The following is a 24700-nucleotide window of genomic DNA, read 5'->3' as shown; positions in this document are numbered from 1 at the left end:
ATATTGTTAACAATACCTGTAACAGTTGCTTCTGCTGAAAGAAGTTTTTCAAAATTAAAGTTGATAAAATCTTATTTGCGGTCAACTATGTCACAAGAAAGATTAAATGGATTAGCTATATTATCGATTGAAAATAGTATTTTAATGAATCTTGAGTACAAAAGTTTGATTAGCAATTTTGCATCTCAAAAAGCTAGACGGATTATTTTTAAATAAATTTTTAAAATATTTTGCACTTATTAAAATTTATTATTATTATTATTATTATTTAGAAAAAAGGCCTCTCTTAGAAAGTTCGCCTTAGGCCCCCAAATGCATTGAGCCGCCCCTGATTGCAGGTATTTTGTACGAAGATGGAATTTAGCAAAAATCTAAAATTAGCATTTAAGTTTATAAGGCTACCATACTTTAACTTCAAGGTTACCCTAGCCGCACTCTATTTGTTTAGATATGTACTTCCAAAAGAGAGAGGAAAGGTGATTCCCTATCATCATAGACCCCCAAACCGTAAGATTTCTTTGCAGTCTTCTACTAATTACCAAGTGAACTCAAGAACATATATTAGAATTCCTCAAGAGTGGAGGTTATAAATAAATCAATTCTTCAGCATAGCTCTCTTTCTAGTTCTTCCGCTACTCTTAAGTTGATCTCTGATCCACCTTTACTTCAAGATGCAAAAAGCTAGGGCCCACAAAGGAGCCCTCCCCCGTGATCGACAGCCCAAAGCAAAAGGAGGAGAGACGGAGAGGGAAAAGGTGGTGAAAAAGACTATAATAAGAACCAAAGGAAGAAAGCAAAGCTGGCATACTCCTCCATTTTAAACCAACCTAACCTTTCCTCAGAGCCAGAGTAGCCATCCAAACAGCACAAACAAAAGAGAGGGAAACTAAGGGAACGAGAGAGATAGATAGATAGATAGAGAGGAGGAGGAGGAGGAGGAGGAGGACACATGAAAGGAAGAGTAGGAGGAGGTGGAGGAAGAGGGAATAATGGAGGGGCAGCAGCAGACCCTCTGGTCTGCCTCCCCTCCAGCTCCAGACGTCATCTGACACTGATGCCAAAGCCCATCTGTAGCCCATCTCGGCCCACAGAGCCCAGCAAACGCCGCCAGTCGAGGTCCCGCTGCCGGGGCCAGGCCAGCCCCCTCTTCAGGACGAAGACCAAGCACATGAGCTCGGAGATCGCCGAGCCGACGTCTCCCAAGGTCACCTGCGCCGGGCAGATCAAGGTGAGGTCCCGGCCCAGGCCCAGAGGCAGCCGTGACAAGGACTGGCTCTCCCTTGTGGAGGAGATAGAGAGGCTCCGCAAGCATCGGAAGAGGAGTAACTGGCGTGAGACCCTTAGCCTCAAGAAGGAAATCATGCAGTTCCTCGGAGCCCTCCGCGGGCTCCGCTTCAATATGAGGTGCTTCGGCTCGTTCCATGGCTCGGTCGATTGCACAACCGATGAAGAAGATGAGGACGAAGAGGAGGAGAAGGAAGTGGACAGCAGTGGCTCTAGGAATATATTCTCCAAGTGGTTTATGGTTCTAGAAGAGAACCAAGATCATGGATATGGGAAAGAAGTAGTGGAAGTAAAGGAAGAAGAAGAGAGAGATGGTACGTTCGAGGAGGTTGCACCACCTAATTCTGTGCCACCTCCAAACGCTCTCTTGCTCATGAGGTGTCGATCGGCGCCAGCCAAAGGGAGGTTAGAGGAAGAGGAGGTGACTGCAAAGTTGATCAAGGAGGAGGAGAAAGAGAAAGAGAGGTTGGTGCTGATGAGCTATGCTCCTGACTTCTTCAAGATCTCGACGGATATTGCAAAGGAGACTTGGATCGTTGGGAGCATGGATCCTTTAGCAAGGAATCGGAGCTGGAAGAGATAAGCTGCAAGAGATAAGGGATGAGAATAGAAGGGTGGTGGCGGTGGTGATAGCTAATTTTCTCGCATGATGCTTGTGGTGCTGGTGGTATATTAATCTCTCCTCTTCTTGTTTTTGGTTTTGGGTGATCCTAAATTCTTGTATGTGCGTGTTTATGTTCTTTCCCGATTTTGATATGCTTTTCCTTTTTTCCCCCCTCTGGAAATCGATCCACAAAACAGAGGTGAATATTATATTAACCTTGTATAGTCTCTTTATGCTTGTTGCCTCTTTTACTTTGTTGGAAGGATTGATTCTATAGAATGTATAGCTTCTTTCATTACTCTCTCTCTCATGCGTATCTCATAGAAATGCATCATATTTGTGTGTTTATATAGACGTATATGCAATGTGTATTGATACTGTATGTACACAAACACATGCACACGCACAGATTTATTACTTGATGGGGGGAAGTTTCCAGGAAGGGGGGTAAACTGAGTGTTATTGGGAAGGTATCACTAAGCGTGGATTAATTGTGTTTTGCACATATATTAGTATAGAAGGAAGAAGTCCTAATTAATTAAGGTCATGGTGGGGAAAGAAGTTGGCCTGGTGCATCTTGAACATATGTTCTTTTAGGAAGGGGAGGTGTAACCTTCATCCAATTACAGTGTTGAGAGTGCAACAACAAAATAGGTGCAGGCCCAATCAGCATTCTATGTACCTCAGTGTCATGGGGCATCAGCCTGGCCTCTGGGGTTAAATATGGAGTTGTCTAGTTGTAGTTGATTCAGAAAGGAGTAAAAGAAACAAACACATGCAACACCGTGTCCTTCAATTTCTACAGAATGGGGATTGATCTCTCAGGTGAGTAAAAGTAAAGGATAGCTGGAAATTAGTTCTTAAGTGCTTGGTTGGGTGGTTAGGAAGAAACATAAATGGTCATAAGATGACCACAGCAGATATATGTGTGAATATGGCTTCATAAATTTTCTTGACACTAATATTGTACCTACTGAGAAATGGAGCCGTCGGAAACTTGAATGATTTCAGCAGAAAGCTGTGGAGAAACACATCTGCTAAGGTCAAGTATTTTCAGAAGATGTTAAATCTGGTTGTGCAAAGTGAAATTTGTTCTTTTCAGAAGATGATGTAGTCACCTATTGAATACAAGAAATTCATGCATGAGTATCGCTGTGATGACTATAAGGAACTTTCAGTTGATATAACAGAAGGGTTTAGAGAAGAAGTAGTAATTTCTTGTGTCCAGAAGTTATAGTGTTTTGGCACCTTGTTGTTGTCCTTGCATAATGAGTTTGGTTTTATATGCACTATATATCTGATAAACCTTCTCAAAATTAATTATATTCCTTCTCTCCCATTCTTTCTGCAAAATGTCCGAGCACATCTAAAATCCTCACCTCCCCCACCTAATTAGAAGCTCGATTTGCAGTATCATACATCCTATAAATTACTTTTCCACACCGTCATCATTGCAAAAGTTTCTGTAACATTGCATTTATGCAGCAGTTTTTTGATAGATTAGAGCGTTTACTTAAATTTTAGATAAAAAATTTAGCCGAGATTCTCTAACGACCATCATCATTACCAACACCAGTGAACTGTTATTTATAGGACAAAGCTTGTAAACTATTTAGTAGGCTGTCTGCATGCAACAAAAAAAAAGAAAGAAAGAAAGAAAAAGTATGGTCCTACCACATTTCTTTAGTTAGAGAAGGAATCTCTTTTCGTGAACTAAATATGATAATTTAACAACCTCTAGCAGCAAAAGATCAAATCCACTTTGCAAATTGCAGGACAAGGGAGGCTCAGGATAAACAGAGGGTCCTTTGATATTGATCAATCTGAACATCTTGAGGCTCAAATGCAGTTTGCTTTGAATATAGACATAGTACAACGGATAAAGAAAACACACTGATTCTGAAACCTTTGAAGAACAAATATGTGATAACTGATGATGGTGACAAGCTGCATTAGGTACATACTTCAGCAAAAATATCAGCGAGAAGATAGAGGTGTCTTCGAAATCTGGTTTAGCCACCAAAGAAGGTTAGGAAATAAATAAATAAGTTTGAGCTGCTTGGCATGACTGCTACGTAACCTTTCTTCATCCTCAATATAATTTTCATAGACTGTAATTTCCTTTGTTCATTGGCAGTTATAACTAATGAATAAAGTTTAAATCAAACACATACGACAAATGAGATAAAATTTTATAAAATATATTGTGGCAATCTCTGGTAAACAACCCAAATGATTAGAAAGAGATCATCAAATCTACAAGGTTGCTCAGAAACATATGCCGACTTCTATGAACAGCAACAACTTAAGTGATGCAAGACGGGTCTCCTTTACTCTCCTTTTAATTCAATATTATGGTCCACACGCCAGAGAACTAGATGCAGTGAGTGAAAGCTGATATCTATGGTTGTGACAATTATCTTTCTGATAAATAAGGTCAAAGTTGTAGTTTTCATTTGGTTGCTTTATGCTTTGGCCTTAGCTTTCAAATCTTTTGAAGGTCATGTCTGCTTTTTTTTTTTTTAATATCCTTTTGATATATATCACCAGGAAATAATTCTTGATTATGTTAAAGTGTGCTACTAATGATCGGGCTCAAATTTTATTGCTTGGGCCTTAAAACGGGCTGGTCAAACTGAAAGTTTTCTTTTAGGATAAGACTTTGATGGGACACTACTCTCTATCTGAAAAGAATCATATGGAGCAACAGAAGGCAGAATTTATGTCGAAGTTGAGTTATACCCTCTCAAAAATTTTAGCTTTTTTAGAATATTTATACTATTGATGTTTATTTTAGGAAAAAATGTCCTATTAGAATTAGAAAGTGAAATTCGATCCAAATAATCTAAGGATAGTTCTTACAATGATAAATGGAAACTATGTATCTCGGTTTTTTAATCATCAACGAAAGAAAAGAGAACTTCAGCCCTACTTTTACAATTCTTTTATTTTTTTTAGTTTTCTTTTGAGAGATTCGAGTTGAGAAAAATCTTCTTTCCTCTTGATTGGATCAGCTAATCTATTTGCTGATGTGCTTCATTACAATTGGCCAGATGGGTTTGGAGAGCTTGCACATGTGAGAAGTCTATGGAGCTTACTTCATTTCCTGATGCCTTGTAACGGTGAATTGCCTTCTCATCTTCTCCCAGTCTGCAAAATGTGGGTAGAAATATGGAGATTTTTTTTCAAGAAGGCTATAGGATAGAATAAGTAAAGAGGAAAGATGCCCCTATTCTTTGTGAGTTTATTACTCCAAATTGAAGATCACTTAAAATATAAGTTAATCATAACAAACCAATAGAGATCTTTTGCTAAGAACTCATAAACTCAAACCAGAAGTAAAAAAACGGGGGGAAAATATGGAGGCTATATGAAGGAAAAAGCCAGAAGAGCTGCAGCTCAAAAAGCAGATTTAGCTATACTATTGTTTAGAATTACATAATGACATAAAAACAGATCTGGGGTAATAAGGTTACAGACCTTGAGGCCCCGTAAATAATACATATTGCAACAAGGTGATCAAGAGTAGTTCCATTGCCGAAAAAAAATTACTGAGTTATGTAGAGATGCCGGTCAGCCTTCTTGTGAAGTTTATACTTAATATTTAAGAAGAAAATATGATATATAAGTTGGTTGAACATAATTTATTAGCACCCATAACTCCAATTAGCAAATAAAAATATATTGCCTTTGTAATGACCTAGGACCTCACCAAAAATATTAACTGAAAGCTATTATTTAAGTTTATTGATCCCTGTATAAATACCCAAAATCTGTCTAGAGCATAGCCGATATAAGACTAAAGTCACTCAACACATATTTGCATGGTCCTCATACTCCTTTCATTTAAGCCCTAATATCTTCGCTAGTCTATGAGTCCAAATCAATTCAAATCCATTTACAAATACCACGATTAATCCATGATCAGGCCCTATGGACCCGTAATGCAGTATCCCTTAGTCCACATAGGTCATGAATTGGGTCTGATCTGATACCATTTGTAACGACCTAAGATTTCACCCAAAAAAGTTAGCCAAAAAATAGTATTTGAGTTTTATGATCTTGTATAAGTATACAAAATCTATCTATTGCATAATCGATGTAAGACTAAATACATGTCTGCTTGGTAATTAAAACTTTATTATAAATTCTTAGTACTAATTTGCAACTTCTTGAATTCAACAATTACAGAGGGATATGCAAGCGAGTCCATTTGCATGCCAACCCAAAGTCCTCTAGAGACAAAATGGGATACTTATTAGGACCTATTAGGCAAACCCAAATCTCGAAGTGGTCTTTAATTGCAGTACTACCATATTGCAGTAAAGATTCCCGGCCATGTACAGAAATTTTTATGCAGTGTCTTCAAGTTTACATGGATTATGAGCCGGATTCACTTTGGTACTAATTATAATAATTCAGGGCTTCATCCAAAAAGCTAGCTAGAATGTATTATTTTGATTTTTTTAATCCTATTTAGGTACTAAGATCTATCTAGTACGTACTCGATGTGGGACTAAAAATATATCTACATAGGTCTCATAGGGATAGACAACATCACATAGAGACGATGGCTCGGAGATTGGAACTTGCAAAGCAATTTCTATATTTGGATTAGGTCACCAGCCGCCCACGATTATGACTCAGATTCCCTGCTTGTTGAGCCCCAAGATAGATCTAATTTCCTACCTCTAGCACTTGGGAACAAAACAGTAACCTTAACTCACAAAAAGAGAAACAAAATAGTTACCATTTTAAGACTCCATCTATTGCTAAACTCCAATTATCTCCACTATGGTGATTTCCTCAAGCCATTCATTCTTGTTTTTCCAAATATAAAATGGGAGGTCAGAAAACCAGCCGCTTCATTGAGATAATGAGGTGAACAAACCAAGCCATGCCATTCATTAGCTCAAGCAAATGGATATTATGCGCACCTAGCAAGCTAGTTGTTCTATACTATGTTCCCATGATCCCCTACTTCCATACATGTTTTTAATGACCATCCTGAAGAATCTCTTCTTCTTTTTTTTTTTTTCTCGTTATATTGGATGTTGGATGAGGTTTGCAGGCAATTTTGGAGGATAACCTCTCTAAATTAATCTTAGTGAAGGCAGAATTTGATCCAAGATCTTCAATAGCACGAACAAAATAATTTACCACTAGGCTAGTTGGCATCTTTGATTTGCTTCTCTTGACCTATTAAGAGTTCATATCTTCAAAAGGTGCATTTTGATGAAGTAGATGCATTTATGGAATTGGCTTGTATATATCGACAAAGTATCTGGAAGGGAGTATTCAATCTTTCAACTGTAGCGGTTGTGGGAGGCAAAAAGAATTATACTTGTTTCCTTGCAGCATCAGGCTTGAGGAAAAGTAACTTCCAACTCCCAAGCATTGCATGGTTTAGATCAACTACTTTGCAAAAATTTCTGCTGCCACCAGAGCTTGGAGTTCTCTAATGACCATCGATTCTAGGCACACGTGCGGAGCACCTTGCATGAATCCAGAGCTCTAAATAGGCACGTTCTCATGCGACCCCCAAGAACTCATCAACTATCTCGACTCATGAACTTAAATCATGCTTCGAAAGGGAAGAGATTGAGGTTACCCATGTGTTTCGGAAGGCGAACAGAGCTGCAGATTGGGTCGCCTCCTTTGTTGCCCACCACTTAGAAAAGGTTCTTTGGACTGAGCTCGATTCCATTTCCTTTTCTTTATGTCGTCTTCTTTCTCTAGATGCTGAGCGTAGTATTCATGCTAGTTGATATGAACTACCATTGTACCAAAAAAAAAAAAGAAAAAAAAAAAAGGAAGAGATTCCATGAGCCAGGTATGGATCAGAGGAGGAGACATATTGGTTGTGTGGGCCGTGAATGATTTTAGCCCACAGCCCATAGAGTTTGACTCCATCTACTACAGAAACGCCGACACCACATGAAGCTGCAACGATTTTAGCCCATGGCCCATTAGACTTTTTAAGCCCACTTATTGCAAAGGCAACGCCGACACCTGAGGCGAGTGGGAAAAGAGGTCAGGGCCTCCGTCGCTCCGCCATTGGCTCCCGCTAGTGGGTTGGAAATCATGTCACTTTTTCCATCTCTGCGGGTCCCGCAGTGGCGGGAGAGCGAACCATTGCGCTTATTCAAAATTACGCCCGCTGTCTCCGCATTCATCTCAATTCTCAAGGAACCAAAAGACTTGGAGCTTCCCGTTCCATGTCTCCTACCTTCAATTTTAACCATCTGTGACAACGCAAGTCCAGAACCAAGGCAAAACTAAACGTGAAGTGATACCATGCTTGGTAGATTAACTTGGAGATCTGGCAACATGAGATCATGGTGCATGTCCGGAAGCAAAAGTTGATCTAATTTGGATTGTGGAAGCGATTGAATATGTATACTTGCGAGTAAGAAGCAATCTGAGATGAGATGTAGTATAGGTAGGGCAAACCTTGTAGGATCTAGACGCGAACTCACCTATCTTGGAAAGGAATTGGAGTTTCTCAGAATTGCAGTAAATTAACTAATAATAATTTTATTGATTGCTACAGTAATTTTAGAAGCAAGAAAAATATATAAAATAAATAAAAAAGATAATTCAACTAGAAGGTTGATATAGAATAACTAGGAGAAAGAAGAAAGAGAATTTGAGGCTAACTAAAGTAGGATAATTAACTGGAGTCTCACCAACTGAATCCCTTGATCTTACTAGAGTTGCACCAATCATCATTCCGAGTTTCTCACGTCTTCATCATTGTCATGCTAGCTTCGTATAAGGCTTTCTAGAGCCACACCAAAAGAAAACGAGCTTTTAAAATGTGTAAAAGTTTCCATATAGTTACACTGCAGCAAAATGAAGTCACACCATCAAGAATTCTCTGAAGAGAACTCAAAACTTCAATTCAATTTACTATGATGCAAAAGAGGAGAGAATACGAGGTATTTGTAGTATTCTAAAGCTCTTACATTGATAAAGACTTGTAAGAACCCTTAAAACTTGATTAGGACTTGAGAAATAACTAAAACATAGTTTTGTAGAAATAATCTGGCACCTTAAAGGTGCTTTCAGATGCTAACGACCATCAGACGATGATCTATTTGCAGTTGGATATGATCGATGATATACTAACTGCCATCTTAGTGCTCCCAAGATGATGATCTTACTATTGCTAGATGTATTATGGCGGTAGGGTTCTAATGTCAGAACCTTTGACTCGAACTCCACCAACACATGTTCTATTTTCCACCATAATTTTCTTCTTTGACCTTCAGTTGATACAATTCAACTTGTATGGGAAAGCTTATCTAATCTTGGCTACGACGGTTACACGCCAAAATTATATCTGTGCAATTTTTGGTAAATTTTCAAAGATATTTCTATTTGTGAAACACCTCGTAGTACTAGAAACATTTAATTTTCTTGGGCCCTTGTGAGTCTAGTGCATCCACATATTCATTCTTTTGGCCATCAATGTAGGCTCCCTGGTGATTGTCCAGGGTGATTCAGTGTTGCTTCTTTGGTCTTTGCATGAATCTAGAACTAGGAGTACTTCAGCCTACATCAGTAAAAATATGTTGGGATAGATCCAGTCAACACATCTGGTGTCCTATCCAAGTTTAGGGTAAACTATTATTCAGGCCCATAAACTGTCATCAGACTGGATTGGGTGCAAGTCGAACAAGAAATTTAGGACCCATCGGCCCAATTCGGCCAGACACTGACCTTGAAATAATTCCTTACTAAAGAAAGAAGCCTATGGCCCATAGTATTATAATCCATAGATATAGTGAACCAGTTTCCTGGACTTGCCTTCCCAGCGTTATACATTATACATAGATCAGCAGAGATTAAGATTTTTTTTAGTGATGAGAAATTTTTTCCATGAACCAAAGGAGTAAATAAGGCAACACGAGGGTGGATGTGCATCCTCAGTATGCGAGGGGTGCCTTGACGTGGAGGAATCTATTAGTCATGTTCTTTTTGGATGCCTTCGTGAAGCTCAGATCTGGAGGTGCACTATGGTTTCATTGCAGGTTACATTCTCGACTGAGGACTTCTTAAGCCTTTTGAAGCGGTCCTTGCGAAGGCCCAGTACTGTGGATTAGGGCATTAGATGTGCCTATGTGACCTATTACATTTGGATGGATAGAAATGCCTGGATCTTTGAGGATAAAAGAGTTCACCCAAAGACATTGGTGAACAGAGAATTACTTCACGCTACTGAGGTCACCAGTACCACCACTGCGGTTTTACCTGGTTCGGCTAGAGATACTTAGAGTTTTCATTCAGCTTGTGTAGCGACCAGGACGGTTCTTATCTTCTAGGACCTCCACCCCCAGCTTCCTTAAAGTCAACTTTGATGGCAGTGTTACCAAGAATGGAAGCAGATGAGGAGTAAGCTTTGTGATTAGAAACCATGACTCCAAACTTGTTGCAGCCGGAGGTCGGCCCACCTTCAACAAGTCTGTTATCGGAGTAGAGCTGCATGGGAGGGCATCGTCCATGCGAGGTTAGTTCTGGGTGTGGACAATATCTATGTTGAAGGTAACTCGATCATGGCGATCAACTAAATTCGAGGCTAGCATAGCAGTGACGATCAGCACCCGCTGCTTCGGGACATCTGCAGGCATTCGCCAAGTGAATGTCAGTCACCAATTGTTAGAGCGAATGCTAGTTGATAAGTAAATATAAGCTATAAATCTTAAGAAGAACATTATAATTTATTACACATTGAAAATTTTAGTAAATGATGATCCCATACTTTTCCTACTTTCATCATCCATCTAGATGTTTTAAGGCACTGCAAGTGAAATTTTACTCTTTTTGAAAGAAAAGCTAACTCCGCTTTACCTTACTATTTTGTTACACATAATTATACCACCTGAACCAATTAACCTAAGCCTGAACCTAGAGTTGCAACACAGAATTACAATGAGCCACAACTACTTGCAGCTTGTAAGGCCCCCAAAACTAGTTAAAACAAGCAAAAAAACAAAAGAAGCCAGGCTTTAGCGGTGAAGGTGAGTTTCCATCATTCTAAAGACACCATAAACGTTCTTTTGACTGCCCCTACTCACTTACGCATCCAAAACTGGTAGAGACTCCAAAATGGTCCATATCAGTGTGGTAGTAGTGGAGTTTTAACGTATAGAAGAGAAAGAAGGCGACACGAGGACTAGGGACAAGTTTTAGGCGTGGAAGTTTGGTGGGGATTGGCTGTAAGTGGCAGTTGCACGTATACCTCTCACATAATGCAAGCTTGCCCTCCTTTTAATGTTCCGTGTTCGACATGGGGAGTCCTCTATAAAGATTGAGAGATCTTTGAAGATTACAGCGTTAGGAATTGGATTACTTATTGTTCTTGGCCGGGTGACACTACATAGTTGGATACTAAATGCATCAAGTCTCGAGATAAATTTGGTTGAGCTAGTTATAGACTGACATCCAAAGTGTCATCCATCGTTGATGTTCTAGTTAAGCTGCTATATTTATATATGATATTAGAGTCTCCAATCATCTCCTCGGAGATATCATACTGTCATCCATTCATCAAGATTAAAATGAAGCATTTTAACACGCGAAACTGAATTTTTAACACAAGAATATATATTAATGCGAGATGTCAGCAAAGGATAGAGATCGAGTACCCATCATTGCATGTAATGCAACGTGGTTTATTCAAAAGAAGGAGACACCATGAAGCGATTGGTGCCGTCACTTCTACCTTTCGGCAATATAACTTTTTTGTATACATTTTACCCTATGAAGGGATGCATCAAGAGCAGTAAGCTGTATTTGTTAGGGTTTGGGACAATCATCTAAGGGACAGCATGAGTTATTGTAGCGTTGATAAGTAATGACAGCAAACCATACGTGTGGGAGTTGACTCCGTCAAGCTTATCCTCATGTCAACCTCTAAATACTTACCATCTCAAGCACATTAATATATTAGAACATGAAGCAAATTTATCATCTATTTTGCGTCAAGCAATGCATCGAGTAACTCTCGATATATCGGCTCATCGAGTTTCTATTGAAATAGGAACTACGCAAGAAAAAATACTAGTTAATTATTAGAGGTATTTCGAAAACATCTTGGTCAAAATACGACTTTCAAATAAAGTTTTAAATTAGTAGATGCTGCCAAAATGAGGGATGATGCCATACGGAAAAAGAACAAGATTCGTAGGATAGAAGAAACAAATAAATTTTTATAGATTTTTGTTAATCTATGTACCGAACTTATATAGACACATAAATTTATACGATTCGATCCCACCAAACTCTAGATGACAGTCTTCCACAAGTTCATGGTATGTGATCGGTTTTACCAATAATACGTGCAGAGCCAACGTCCTAAGTGATGTATCGGTCAAGCCTTCAGGATGGGTGACAGGTCCAAACTACTGTTGATGGTCCATTTCTCCAGTGTAGCAGATGGATGGGATGGCGACTTCAAGCTTTCCTTCTCATACCTAGAAATCGCCATGTGTGTTGTTCTCTCCTCTGGGGTCGATAGCTAGCGGGCTCCACCTACCAAATAAGTGATGGGCGATCCACTGCCTGCCACGTAATACGAGCCAGCCTAAAGGAACAGTTTCAAATGGCTATGTGGGGGTGGCTACTTAGCTCATTGGCAAGGCTTGTGTTGTGTGTCCAATATCCGATCCAGACGAGATGCAAAACTATATGTCAAGTAGGTCCCACCTTGACTGGTCAACCGAGTTAACCAGCCAGGAGATCAAACTGCAGACAAGGATCTAAACCCAGAGCTCAGGTAGGTTTGGTTTTGAGTCCATGAGTGAATAGTCCGACATATACATCCATTAATACTTGGCAACGTGTCGGAGCCTAGTTCCATGCATGAACTTTGTCGTTTTGAAGCCGAGTGTTTGGTGGCCATCCAGATTGATGATCGCGCTAGAAATGAACTTGACTATGATGACTTGCGTTATTTGCAAGAAATGAATTTAATAGATGGTGTATATATGTGCATATAGGTCGCAACAAGCTTGTGCTTAGCTCAACCAATCTGACCTTCCAAACTAAGAAGAGAAAAATTCATGGGAGGGGTTAAACACTTGTCTTTATGAAAATAGGGTAAAAGTATGAACGATAAGCACACAATGATCGCTTTAAAGTTAGTAAGAGGTCAAAAGGAATATAGGTTGGAGCCAAATAGTGTAAATGGTTCCACCAAACAGACCCACCGATATATATTAAGCTAACTCTATTAAAAGATAAAGAAATTGAATGATGATTCTAGTGTATGGAAGGTCCCTCGACCATTACAAGAACATTAGTCATGACTATCTGATGCGACATTAACATATGAAGAAGTAATATATAATTATAATGAGTCAAATATATTTTAATTAAGAAAAACAAGTTATTTTCTCCATAACCAATGCACAACCAAAGAGCCACAGGCAATAAATCTTCTTCTTCGTTGATAATTTTTTTGAAATTAATTTTAGTTGTAGCATTTGCTGCAATCTAAATTGAGATCATGGTATAAGAAAATATAAAATATATAAATAAATCTACTTCATCTTATGAGCTTAAGCTTTTAGGACAAGTGGTGATTTTAACATGGTATCAGAGCAGAGGAAATCCAGCCCATATGTGAGGAAAAGTGTAAGAAAATATAAAATATATAAATAAATCTACCTCATCCTATAAGCTTTTAGAACAGATTATGTACACCCAAGTTTAGCTCCACGACCTAACATGGAATCAAAGAATTCATATAGCAATCCAAAACTTAACATGATCTCTCATACGGGCATAACTAACCAAACGTACTCACGATCTGATCATTTGCTTAATTGATTTGATTATGCTCAAGTCCACCAACGTGTATGTCTACTATCATAACCCATTTTGGATCGGTGGCATTCAGATTATGATAAAGCATTAAAGCAACCTTAGCATTACTCCAAAACTCATTCTCTAAGGTTAGTTAAAGAAATTTGTTCCTTCGTTACCTTTTCTATAGCCCGACAAGTACACGAGAGAGAGAGAGAGAGAGAGAGAGAGAGAGAGAGAGGTGAGTGGTGCATCTTTCCCCCAGACTTTTTCCCTATAGGAACACTCTCACCCTGTAACACTTTCCCATGTCCCCTCCCTTCTATCTTAACCCAGTAACCCTCGTTCCCGGTGTTACCCTTCAACCCCCTTCTTAAAGTCTCCATGCCCGTTCACACGTCCTCCCATACAATACAACCATCGCTCTCTCTCTCTCTCTCTCTCTCTCTCTGTGCCCGGCTGCTACCCATCGCCAGCCTCCGCCGGACCCAGCCCCTCTGCAATCTCTGGAAGATCTTTTTTGAGTGGAAACGTGAGCTGAAGCCGCCCTCTTTTTTTGGCTAGAAAGAACCACCCCCTGCTTTTCCCTAACCCTCTTCTCCTCTCCTCTCTCCTTTCCCACTTTCTCTCCCCTCACAGCCTCATTCTCTCTCTTCTCCGCTCCCGGAACCTCCACCCCTTCTCCTCGTCAATGACCTAATATGCCTCCTCCCAGATCCTATGAGTAGATCTAACTCAGAAAACAAAACAAAAAAAAAAAACCCAGAAGACTCTCTCTCTCTCTCTCTCCCCCCCCCTCCCTTTCCTCTCCTCCGCCCCCCCAAACACCATGTGCTGAGATCCACTCTTTAAAGAGATGGTACTTTCTGCAAACCCCTCTTCTAGAATGATCATTCCATTTCCCTCTTAATTACTCCCTCCCTCGAAGGAATCTATCTCTCTGCTCCCTTTTTCCTCTCTTTCTCTCTCCCCCCCGCCGCCTTCATGGACTCCACAAACAGCGGCAGCATCCAGTCCTCCAGCGGCGGCGATGAGGAGTACGACTCCCGTGCCGACTCTATCTCCGCCCTCTTCCGCCCACCCTCCTCCTCCTCCTCCTCCTCTGCCGCCGCCACCTCCCTCCCCACTCCCGCTTTCTCCTCCGCCCACCCCAACTCCTTCTACTTCAACTCCCTCGCCTTCCTCGACCACTCCCACCTCCTCCCCATCGCCTCCTCCTCCTCCTCCCCCTGTCCTCCCCGCGCCCTCCGCCCCTCCCTCACTCCCACCTCCGACTTCCCCTCCCTCCCCCCTCCCTCCTCCACCTCCTCCCTCCCTCGTGGCCCACAAATTGCACAATCTCTGGTGCAACAACTGCCCGACAATCCCACCCCCACCGTCGCCCAGCCGCGGAGCTCCAAGAAGCGTTCCCGGGCCTCGCGCCGCGCCCCGACCACCGTCCTCACCACCGACACATCCAACTTCCGCGCCATGGTCCAAGAATTCACCGGCATCCCCTCCCCTCCCTTCAGCGCCGCCGCCTCCTCCCCCCTCTCCCCCTTCTCCCGTTCCCGCTTCGACCTCTTCTATTCCTCCTCCTCCTCCCCCGCCTCCTCCCTCCCCCCACCTTATCTCCGTCTCCGCCCTTTCGCCCAGAAACCTCCCACCTTTCCCTCTCTCAACCCTTCATCTTCTACTACCAGCACTGCTATTATTGATGCTCTTGCTTCTACTTGCAATACCATTTCAAATGCCAATGCCACCAGCTCCATTCCGATAGCCACTGCTGCTACTTGTACTACTTCGAATTCTACTCCCACTAATAATAACCGCCAACTGCCTTCACCTGATTTTGGACTCGGCAGCCAAAGCCAGACTCTCTTCAACCTCCAAAGCCAAGGCCCCGTTGTCAACTTCCAGTCCCTCCTCACCCACAAGGACACTCTCCCCACCATGCCGGCCTTCGCCCCGAGGCCGCAGGCCGTTATTCCATCGGCGGAGTTTGCTTCGGGCGAGCTCGGGCTCCCGCCGGGGCTTATCGGGTTGGAGGGCGTGCGCTCGGGCTGGGCTCGTGCGTCGGGGCCGGATGGCGGCGAGCACGCGCAAGTGAGGCCGGCGGTTGGAGCGAACTACAATGGTGCGCAGCAAAGGGTCAGCAGCTGCAAGCTGAACTACTCGGCGCCGGGCTCGTCCGAGTTTCATGCGGAGACCGGGTCCGAGGGCGTGGCGGCGCGGGGTGAAGGTATGGTTGACTCCTGGATTTGTTCTTCTGATTAGGAGATACAGGGATACATATATAGATGTAGGCAAAGAGGAAGGAGGAAAAGAAAGCTCTAGCTTACTTATTGGAGCTATGGCTAGTACTTTTTAGTATGCACCACTCCCTTCTTTTTATTCTCTTCTTTTATTTGTATGTAAATAGGGCTTCTCTTGTGAGATCTTATCATTATACAACCTTTAAAGACTCGTTTGATAACAGTTTTGGTGGGCTTCCTCATGCCCTCATCTTTGTTTGAAGCGCATCCCATATCCCTTGTTTCTTTGTGGATGCCATCACTCTGGACATTGTTCCGCTTAGAGTAGTTCAAGTAAGGAGGGAGGGGAGTGGTGTTTTTGGGACATCGTTGCTATAGCTACTGCAGAAGGTGGGGGAGGAGAAGAGAGAAGCTTTGTGGGTGTGCTCTTTGGACACTGTTCTAGTCTAGTGTGTACTTTGCAATAAGCTCTTGTTCTTGGGCTACAAAATATTGAGTATTTCTACACCTTTGGTTCATGGGATGGGAGTGATTGGCGGCGATATTTGGGGAATCGTTAGCCGCCAAAATGTTAAAAAATTTAGGAGTACCTCGCAGCCATAAAGTTAAAGGGCCATGAAGGGAAACATCTCCTTTAGAGACTTCCAACTGCTCCACATGAAAGTTTCCCTAGAATGCACTCCACCGAATAAACAACAGCAGGAGCAGCAACTACATCTTCGCAGCAACCAATCAAACTAATAAAATAAACGAAGAAATCAATCTTGTGGTACACTCTTCTCATTTTAAAAAATCACAGTGTGCATTATGGACCATGGATTAGCCTATGGTACAGATGCTTCCATACAAAATTTACGAGCTCAAGCGTGTTCCTTAACCAACGCTGCCTGGTTCCATAGCTTATTTCGTTGCTGGTATATGCTTTCTTATTTTATCTTGTTTCTGTGCATGTCTTCCGTATTTCTTTTCTTTTCCTTTTTTGAGCGAGAGAGATAGAACTATACCTTGGGAATGGTAGAAAAAGCCCTCTCTCTCTCTCTCTCTCTCTCTCTCTCTCTCTCTCTCTCTCTCTCTAGATCTCTCTCTGGATCAGTTTTCCTTTTTAGAATGATCTGGGGGATGATTAGCCGTGAGTTTTGGGGAGACTGGGCAAGGAGAGAGCGGTTGAATTATTTATCGTTGTTTGTATCAAAGTTGATTGATTTTACAAAAGTGGGGATGATTAGGTATGGGATTTGGTGTGTTGGGAGGGGCGTCATTGAGGTGTGACATGCGACTCTGCATCAAAAACATAGTGGCCCATGGCAGGGAATAATCTGCTCCTCAGCAATTATGGCTTCCCCCTTCCCTTTGATTGTCATGTGAGGGAGATTGCTTGACTGCTGCTTCAAAGAGAAAAATATTATGAAAAAGGAAAATATAACATATTTTAAAAAAAAAAACTCCATCGTCCGTCAAAAACAGTAGCCTCAAGATCGCCAGCACCCGCTCTGCATCCTCGCGCTCCGCTCCCCTATCCACCCCACCATCGTTGCCGCCACCCAGCAACCACCACCTGCCCCTACCGTCGCCGCCTCCAACACCGTGGCCATGCTGATCTGCACCTCCATCTCTGGGTGCTCCATCATCGCCTCCCCCAATCTCCTTAGCCTCTCCGGCCGCCCTGCCACCTCCATGCTCTTCCCCTCCGTCAACGAGTACACTTTCAGCACCTCCGTCTCTAGAGAAATGCTCCAGAGCTAACCAAGGAGAGGGCGGTGCACAGAGGCGGAGGACGCTGGTAGATCTGCCCAGGGTCGGGCGGAGAGGGGGGCTGGGGAGGACACCGATGGCACATAGAGGGACGAAGGTGCACTGGAGCCGGAGAACGGCAATGCAAGAAAACCAGGGAGAAAAATTAAATCTTCTTTTTGTTCCACTACGAACCTCATGCAGAATCTTTTCTTCAACACCACTCGCCGTAGCACCCTGATGTTCACCTCCTCGTCGGATGACTCCGTCATCATGCGGCCGCTACCGTTCGTTTCGCCGCCAAAACACCACCACTATTGGCACCGCCTCAGACCGGCCCGAGAGGAAGGCTAATCCAGAAGAATCCCAAGACTCCATATACATCACTCCAGGTCACAGACGACACTTTTGGAAGCTATAACTTAGTAATACAATATTCTAGAATATTGAGATGATTTTTTTAATTAGATAATTTTTCGAAATCTACTATATGACATAATATCCTTTAAAGACCTGTGTCTTTAGCGAACCAGCCTAAATTATACTGTATGTGGTTTGAAATGAACAAATCAAAATATTTTCTTTGGATAAGATTTTGCTGGGCATATCTCTCGTTTTGAGAAAAATCAAGCATAGCGATAGAAGACAGAGTTGATATAAAAGTTGAGATCCATTTTATTAAAAATTTTAATTTTTTCAAATTTATTTCTACTAAAAATATCTTATTTTAAAAAAAAATATTAAAATTAGAAGAAAAAAAATCGATCTAAATTATGTGAATCTCACTATTATCATCTAAGTCCTTCGCAACTCTTCTACCTTCTTATTTCTCTTAAAAGAAATTGAGTTGAGAGGAGAAGCGGCGGTGGTAGCAGGAGGGGCCGCCTTCTGCATCCTTGCAGTAAAAAGCTTCGGGGGCAGCCATAGGCGAGGCACTTTAAGATATCCAAGGTGTAGTTTTTTTTTTTCCTTAAATATGATATATATATATCGCTTTCTGTTTGAATCGGTCTACAGTTAATACACTCGGTCCAACTAATAATTTTCCTTAAAAGATAGCGATGGGAGGCTCCCATCTCTCAAGCCTCTGCTTCTCCTTGCTCCATGGAAAGAGACCTACAATTTAGAGCCAAACCCGAAAGTTGCAGAGCTTTCCAGTATCTGAAGTTTTGGCAGCCATACGCTATCCTAGAAAGCCTATATTCTTGTGCCAACGTATAGTAAGAGGGACAAACGAAGACATGTTCATAGTACGGGAAAGAAAGTGATGTGACATACTATTGAAACCCTTCCCCTTAAAAATCCTTATGATGGTCAAGTAAAAGCTGAAGAGGGGGGGTGGTTTGGGAAGAATCTTCTCCTCGGGTATAAAAAATCGGGCTAGACATGTTTATGGAAAGAGACATGTTTTGGGAAGTATCCCATGAGGAACTTTGATAGCTTGAAACATCTGAAATTTTCGCTCTGCTTCGGCTGCATACGGTATTTTTGATCTGAGAGCCCCTACCTCCGAGCTTTCTTAAGGTCAACTTTGATGGGTCAGTCCTGGACGATGACACGAGGGGAGATGCGAGTTTTGTTATTCGAAACTCGTCTGCCAGAATTGTGGCTGCTGGGGACAGTCAGTTATTTGACACTTCGGCTCCGAGTACGGAGCTGAGAGCTGCTTGGGCGGGCTTTCATCATGTCCGGTGCGTATTATAGGCCAGGTCCATCAACCTGGAGGGTGATTCAGCCACTGTTATCAGTTGGATCCGGAAGGGGTCCAAGGGGTAATGGTTGTGACCATCCATTGCTCCGGAACATTTGAGCTATGGTGAGGGTTGGAGGGACCTTTTAGATCAAGCATATATACCGTGAAACCAATGGTGTCGCGGATTGGATGGCTGCTTATGTAGCTTGTTACTCCGAAGGTACCCTGTAGATTGGATGTAGAGAGTTGCTCTTGGCACTCCGAGGTATCCTATTTTTTGACTTTATTAGATGTATCTGTACCCGTTAGGTATAATTCATCCGTCCTAGTAAAAAAAAAGAGGCATAAATAATTCAATATATGATATAGACATGAACATAAAAAAAATAGTAAGATTGGCGAGACCTATTAGTAATCTCTGTGCTGAAATTATGATAGAAGTATGTAACCAGGTAGAAAGAATTGTTAGTTCTGACTAGGGATATCAGCAAAAAAAAAATTTATTTGCTGAACGGGTAGTTTTAACTAAAATTAAATGAAAATAGTTTCAATGATAGGTTTGAAAATTAAAAATCGTTTGTTTTTAATTTGGTTATGGTTTTGGTGATTGTCTAATTAGAAACCAAAATCAAGCTCAAAAATCAAATATATTTGATATTTAATACCCTTAATACTCTTTATATTTAGTATAAATCTAAATTATTAACTCCATGAGAAAGGTTATCAAATAATCCTAGTCTTCTATCTCACTCAATTTGGACCGTTCATAGTTACATTGTCACAAACCGTAGTACGAAGAGAGGCAGGTTTCTTGTTGAATAAAAAAAGTTAAATGGTTTTCAATTTTTGGTTTCGATTTTGATTTTGTGGTTCTTTTTGGTCATGGTTATGATTTTTTTATTTCAAAAGGCATTTGATTTCAGTTTCTATTTTAGGGAGCTGTAGTAGATCTTGGAAACAAAAATCATATTGGACGGGCACCAGAGAAAGAAATATAGGGTCAGTTCCTATTTTTTTATTTTCTTTAGCACTCATGTTAAAAAAATAATCTAAAAGTACTAATAAAGTCGTCAATCCCATAAAAACACAACATCTTTTTTTTTTCTCGTTTTCAAAACATACTTTTTATCGCCACACACTATATAGCTAGATAATACATACCATGTAAATTAATTATTTAGCAAGTCAATAAGCATCTCTAGATAAATTGATGCATAGTTTTCAGAATATAGTATTAACCAGTGCACAATACATGTCCAAGTGATACATATTTAGCAAATTAGACAAAGATATGAAACTATGTACTGTGTACTGGTACTGATGAACATCATATTCTGAAAATTGTGTATTGATTTACTTAAAGGTATGTATTGGCTTGCTAAATAACTAATTTGCTTGATGTATATCATCTTGCTATGTACTATGTACTGATAAGAAGCATATTTTAGAAATTATGTATCGATTTATCTAAAGATGTGTATTAGATCGCTGCTAGGTTTGTGTCAAAGAGACTTGCAATATGTATCATGAAGTGACGAGTGTGTATCACCTAGCTATATAGTATGCACTGATGAATATAATATTTCAAAAATTATGTATTAATTTATTTATAGATGTATCTTGGGTTACTAGATGACTAATTTGCTAAGTGTATATCATTTGGTCGCGTACTGTGTACTGGTGAAGACTGTATTATGAAAACTATGCATCTATTTACTTAGAGGTGTGTATTAATTTGGTAGGTGATTAATTTACTTGGCATGTATCCTCTGCCCATATAGTATATGCAATTAAAAAGCATGTTCTGGAAACAAGGATGAAAAAGAATACCGCACTTTTTTTGTAATCACGAGCCTCACGACTCCATTAGTAAGAGAAGTCTTCGATTTTAGGTTTCTTCTTTTAAGCTGGGCACCAAGAAAAATAAAGCAAAATAGTAAGGCAAGGCTCGATATTTTTTTTCTCTAGTGCGCTCCTCGGTATGATTTTTGTTCTGATTTTGGCTTCAGCTTGGGCCTTTTTACTAACTGCACCGAATCCACTCCGTTGATATCAATGGACTGCAAAGTGAGGTGTTTTTCCGCTGTGACCTGCACCAAATTGAGGTATGGGTGCTAGTGTAACAAAAGCAATCCACCAACTAAAGTCAAGTGGGCATAATGGCTGCAACCAGACTGACAAGTACACGGAGCTTTGTCTCTTCCCTTGTCCCCTTATCATGCCCACTGGATCTAGATCAGATGATTCCTATCAAAATAGATCATAGGCTGATCATCAAAATAATTGACTTTAAGCCAAAGATGCCACATATGCTCTTCTTAGGAGAAACAAAGATTTTAGTTTAGGGTGAGGATTCCATGTGACTCTGGTAGCAGCATTATATTGCTCCCCTCAAATGAATCATGCCATTAGACGTGCTTCTAGCGTCAACCGATGCAAGCTTTTTGCCAGCTCTCACCTCTCTTTCTTCTCTTCTATTATTTTGGACGTCTGTTTCGCACGTTAAAGGGACTTTGATATAACCCGGGTACCAGCAAAACGCCCCTCGTAGTGGGATTGATGCGATTCAAAAAATTCAAGAACCAATCCCCTGTGCAACATGCAGCCACCGAAGCTTTTCTTTGGTACAAAGATAGGGCCCCAAAGCGTTCCGTTCTGATAGACATGGCACTGGTTCAGCCATTGCTAGTAGCACGACGCCGCTACATGAGTCGCATGCAGCTCACAAGTATAAACGCCAACCCTCTCGGGGCATCCAATGTCGTCACACATATGAACATATGTTTAGTCCCACATCGGTTATATATGGATGAAATCATGCATTATAGTCCATATAGACCAAAGGCGTTGTAGTCCATATTGGCTAAAGTATATTGTAGCACGGGTCTATTGAAACTGATCACGGGTTGATCATAACGTTTGTGAATAGATTTGTAGTATTTGGAAATGAATTTATTTGAATCTGGACCTTAACAATCTATGAACTCATCCCAAAAATCTAGTAGAAACGTATTATTGTGAGATCCATTTGCACCTTGATGGATAAAGAAATTATTTTAAGGTCAAGACCGGTGGCCAACTTATGGCGTTGAAAGGTAGCACGTGGGAGCTTTTATATTTCCCTCAATTAGTAATACGGTATTCGAAGCTATACGTGGGCTATGTTTAAAGTGAACTGCAAGCGTACGTGTTTTGGGGTGTCCTGCTTTTTTTTTTTTTTTTGGCTAAAGCGGATATATTATACATGATGGGTACGAATACACCTAAAAAAATCAAAAGATAACAATTCTCGGAGCACTCCGGGTAAATCCTCCCCCCATCCAAAGGGTTTTTCCAGAATAGTCAGCCACGTAAGAGGCTACCCAATCTGCCGCCCCGTTGGCCTCACGGTATACATGCTTTGCCTGAACGACCATCCCCCCACACATCATAGCCCGAATGTCCCTGAGCAGTGGACAGCTATCGCCAACACCACCCGCACCTTGATGGATCCAACCGATGACTGTCGTCGAGTCACTCTCCAGCACTATAACACAGGCAGGCAAAAAATGTTGGGCATAATTCAGTTCGGACCTGGCTGCTCTCAACTTCGCCTCCGAGATCGAAAGGTCAAAAATCTGGCAGCCACCAGCCGCAATCACCCTGCAATCCGGACCTCTGATGATAAAGTCCGCCCCTCCCCTGCTCTCGCCATCCAGAACACATCCGTCGAAATTCACCTTGAGGAAACTTGGAGGTGGGAGGCTCTCAGGTGAAGAACACCATGCGAAGCGGTCCATAAGCAAAAGAGGAGCCTTAAGTGTCCCGAGTTATCAAGGGTCCATCTGACAGATGCGACTGAATAACCTCAGCTGCCTGGCTCCAAGCTCGCTCAATCACGAGCTGTGGAGGGAGACAGCTCTCGTCAAATGTCTAGGCATTCGTGGACAGCCAGATCTGATATGCCATATAGGTCAGCACTGTAGCCACCTGTCTGGAGTATGGTGAAGCTGCCCACCGTCTGGTCATCTGCAGAAAGGATGCCGAGTCACACCAGCCTCTAGAAGGAACCCTGGCAAACTCCCAAATCCTCCTCACATGGTGACATTGGAACAGTGCATGGTCCACTCAATTGCCACCTGACAGAAGGGGCACTGGGGATGGATCTCCAAGCCCCTACTACTCAGGACGAGCCTCGTGGTAGCCTGCCCCAAGCAACCTTCCAGAGAAACAAGGCCATATTCGGATGCAAACCGAACTGCCAAACCCAGGCACAGTCGACCCCTGTGTACTGCACCCTCCGAAAGAGGCAGAAGGCATCGCCAACCCTGACTCTAAATTAATCTGCATGTCGAGCTCCATACCCACACATCGAGGACGGGGTAAACTGGGACTGGTACTAATCGAATCCTCTCAGCAAGCTGGTCACCAAACATCTGGGCTAAGCGCGTAGTGTCCCAGCCCGCCCCACCAGGCCGTATGAGGTCACTAACTCGTAGCCCTCCCAGGGTGTCAACGCTAACCATGGTCGGCCACCGCCCTACGTACTGGAAGCGAGACCACCCAGGAGTCTACCACCGCATCTACGCTCTATCCATCACCTATCAGCCACATGCAGTGAGACAAAATCCAAAGTACATACTCATCGATCTTCCGCCACAAGGGAGAGCACCGCCGACTCCTAGCCTGAGTCTCGCCAATCCGAGTCGGACCATACCGCGATACCATCACTTGACTCCAAAAATACTGGAGCTCCAATATGAATATAGCTGCATGCCTGGCCATCAAAGCCTCTCTCCTCGTCAGTAAAGACTGCACCTCTAGCCCGCCTTCTTGGATCAGAAAACAGATCGACTTTCAAGCTACAAAGTGCAGCTATAAAGTGCACCCTGTGGCCCCGCTGAGAGACCTCCAGATGAATTTCCGGACAAGGTGCTCTGTTGTTTTTCAGCACCCTGGACCATAGCACGTACCGATACACCCGTCTACGTGGTACTCGCTTGAGGCTTCAGGGCTAAGGTTGTGTTTAGGCTAGGATTACTAAGGTTGTGTTTAGGCTAGGATTACTAAGGTTGTGCTTAGGCTAGGATTACAATCAGCCAGTTTGGGTTCTAATTCCTATGCAAGTCATCTTTTGTTGTTATACCAAAATTTCCCTGACAATTGATTTATTGATCTGTCAGGCCATCACATTATTTGCCCAGTAGACGCAAACTAACCGTTTTTTTAATATTGTTTATAGTGTTACCTAGAATGTGCAAGATTATTGATAGTTCATCAATTTACAACCTTATTTTATTTTTATTTGTATGTCTATGCGTCTGCGTGGGAGTACGTAGCAGTGAAAAAGTCATCCTTTTAAGT

General features: G+C 41.9%; 2 protein-coding genes across 2 annotated transcripts; both read left to right on the top strand.

Moving 5' to 3' along the window:
• Positions 1–821: 821 nt before the first annotated feature.
• LOC103707897 lies at positions 822–2192 on the top strand. The gene has a single exon (XM_008792598.4). The coding sequence runs from the start codon at positions 950–952 to the stop codon at positions 1865–1867; it is 918 nt and encodes a 305-aa protein (XP_008790820.3). The 5' UTR covers positions 822–949; the 3' UTR covers positions 1868–2192.
• A 12491-nt stretch (positions 2193–14683) lies between these two features.
• On the top strand, positions 14684–15955 carry LOC103699546 (putative protein TPRXL). Its single transcript, XM_017841098.3, has one exon. The coding sequence runs from the start codon at positions 14684–14686 to the stop codon at positions 15953–15955; it is 1272 nt and encodes a 423-aa protein (XP_017696587.2).
• Positions 15956–24700: the final 8745 nt, after the last annotated feature.

Source organism: Phoenix dactylifera, chromosome 15 (assembly GCF_009389715.1).
Source record: "Phoenix dactylifera cultivar Barhee BC4 chromosome 15, palm_55x_up_171113_PBpolish2nd_filt_p, whole genome shotgun sequence".
Classification (NCBI taxonomy): domain Eukaryota; kingdom Viridiplantae; phylum Streptophyta; class Magnoliopsida; order Arecales; family Arecaceae; genus Phoenix; species Phoenix dactylifera.
Note: the sequence above shows the minus strand (reverse complement) of the source record. Positions and strands in the feature narration are given on the sequence as shown.

Excerpts from the sequence above, each read along its gene's own strand:
- LOC103707897 (XM_008792598.4), top strand. The coding sequence starts at position 950 with ATGAAAGGAAGAGTAGGAGGAGGTGGAGGAAGAGGGAATAATGGAGGG.
- LOC103699546 (XM_017841098.3), top strand. The coding sequence starts at position 14,684 with ATGGACTCCACAAACAGCGGCAGCATCCAGTCCTCCAGCGGCGGCGAT.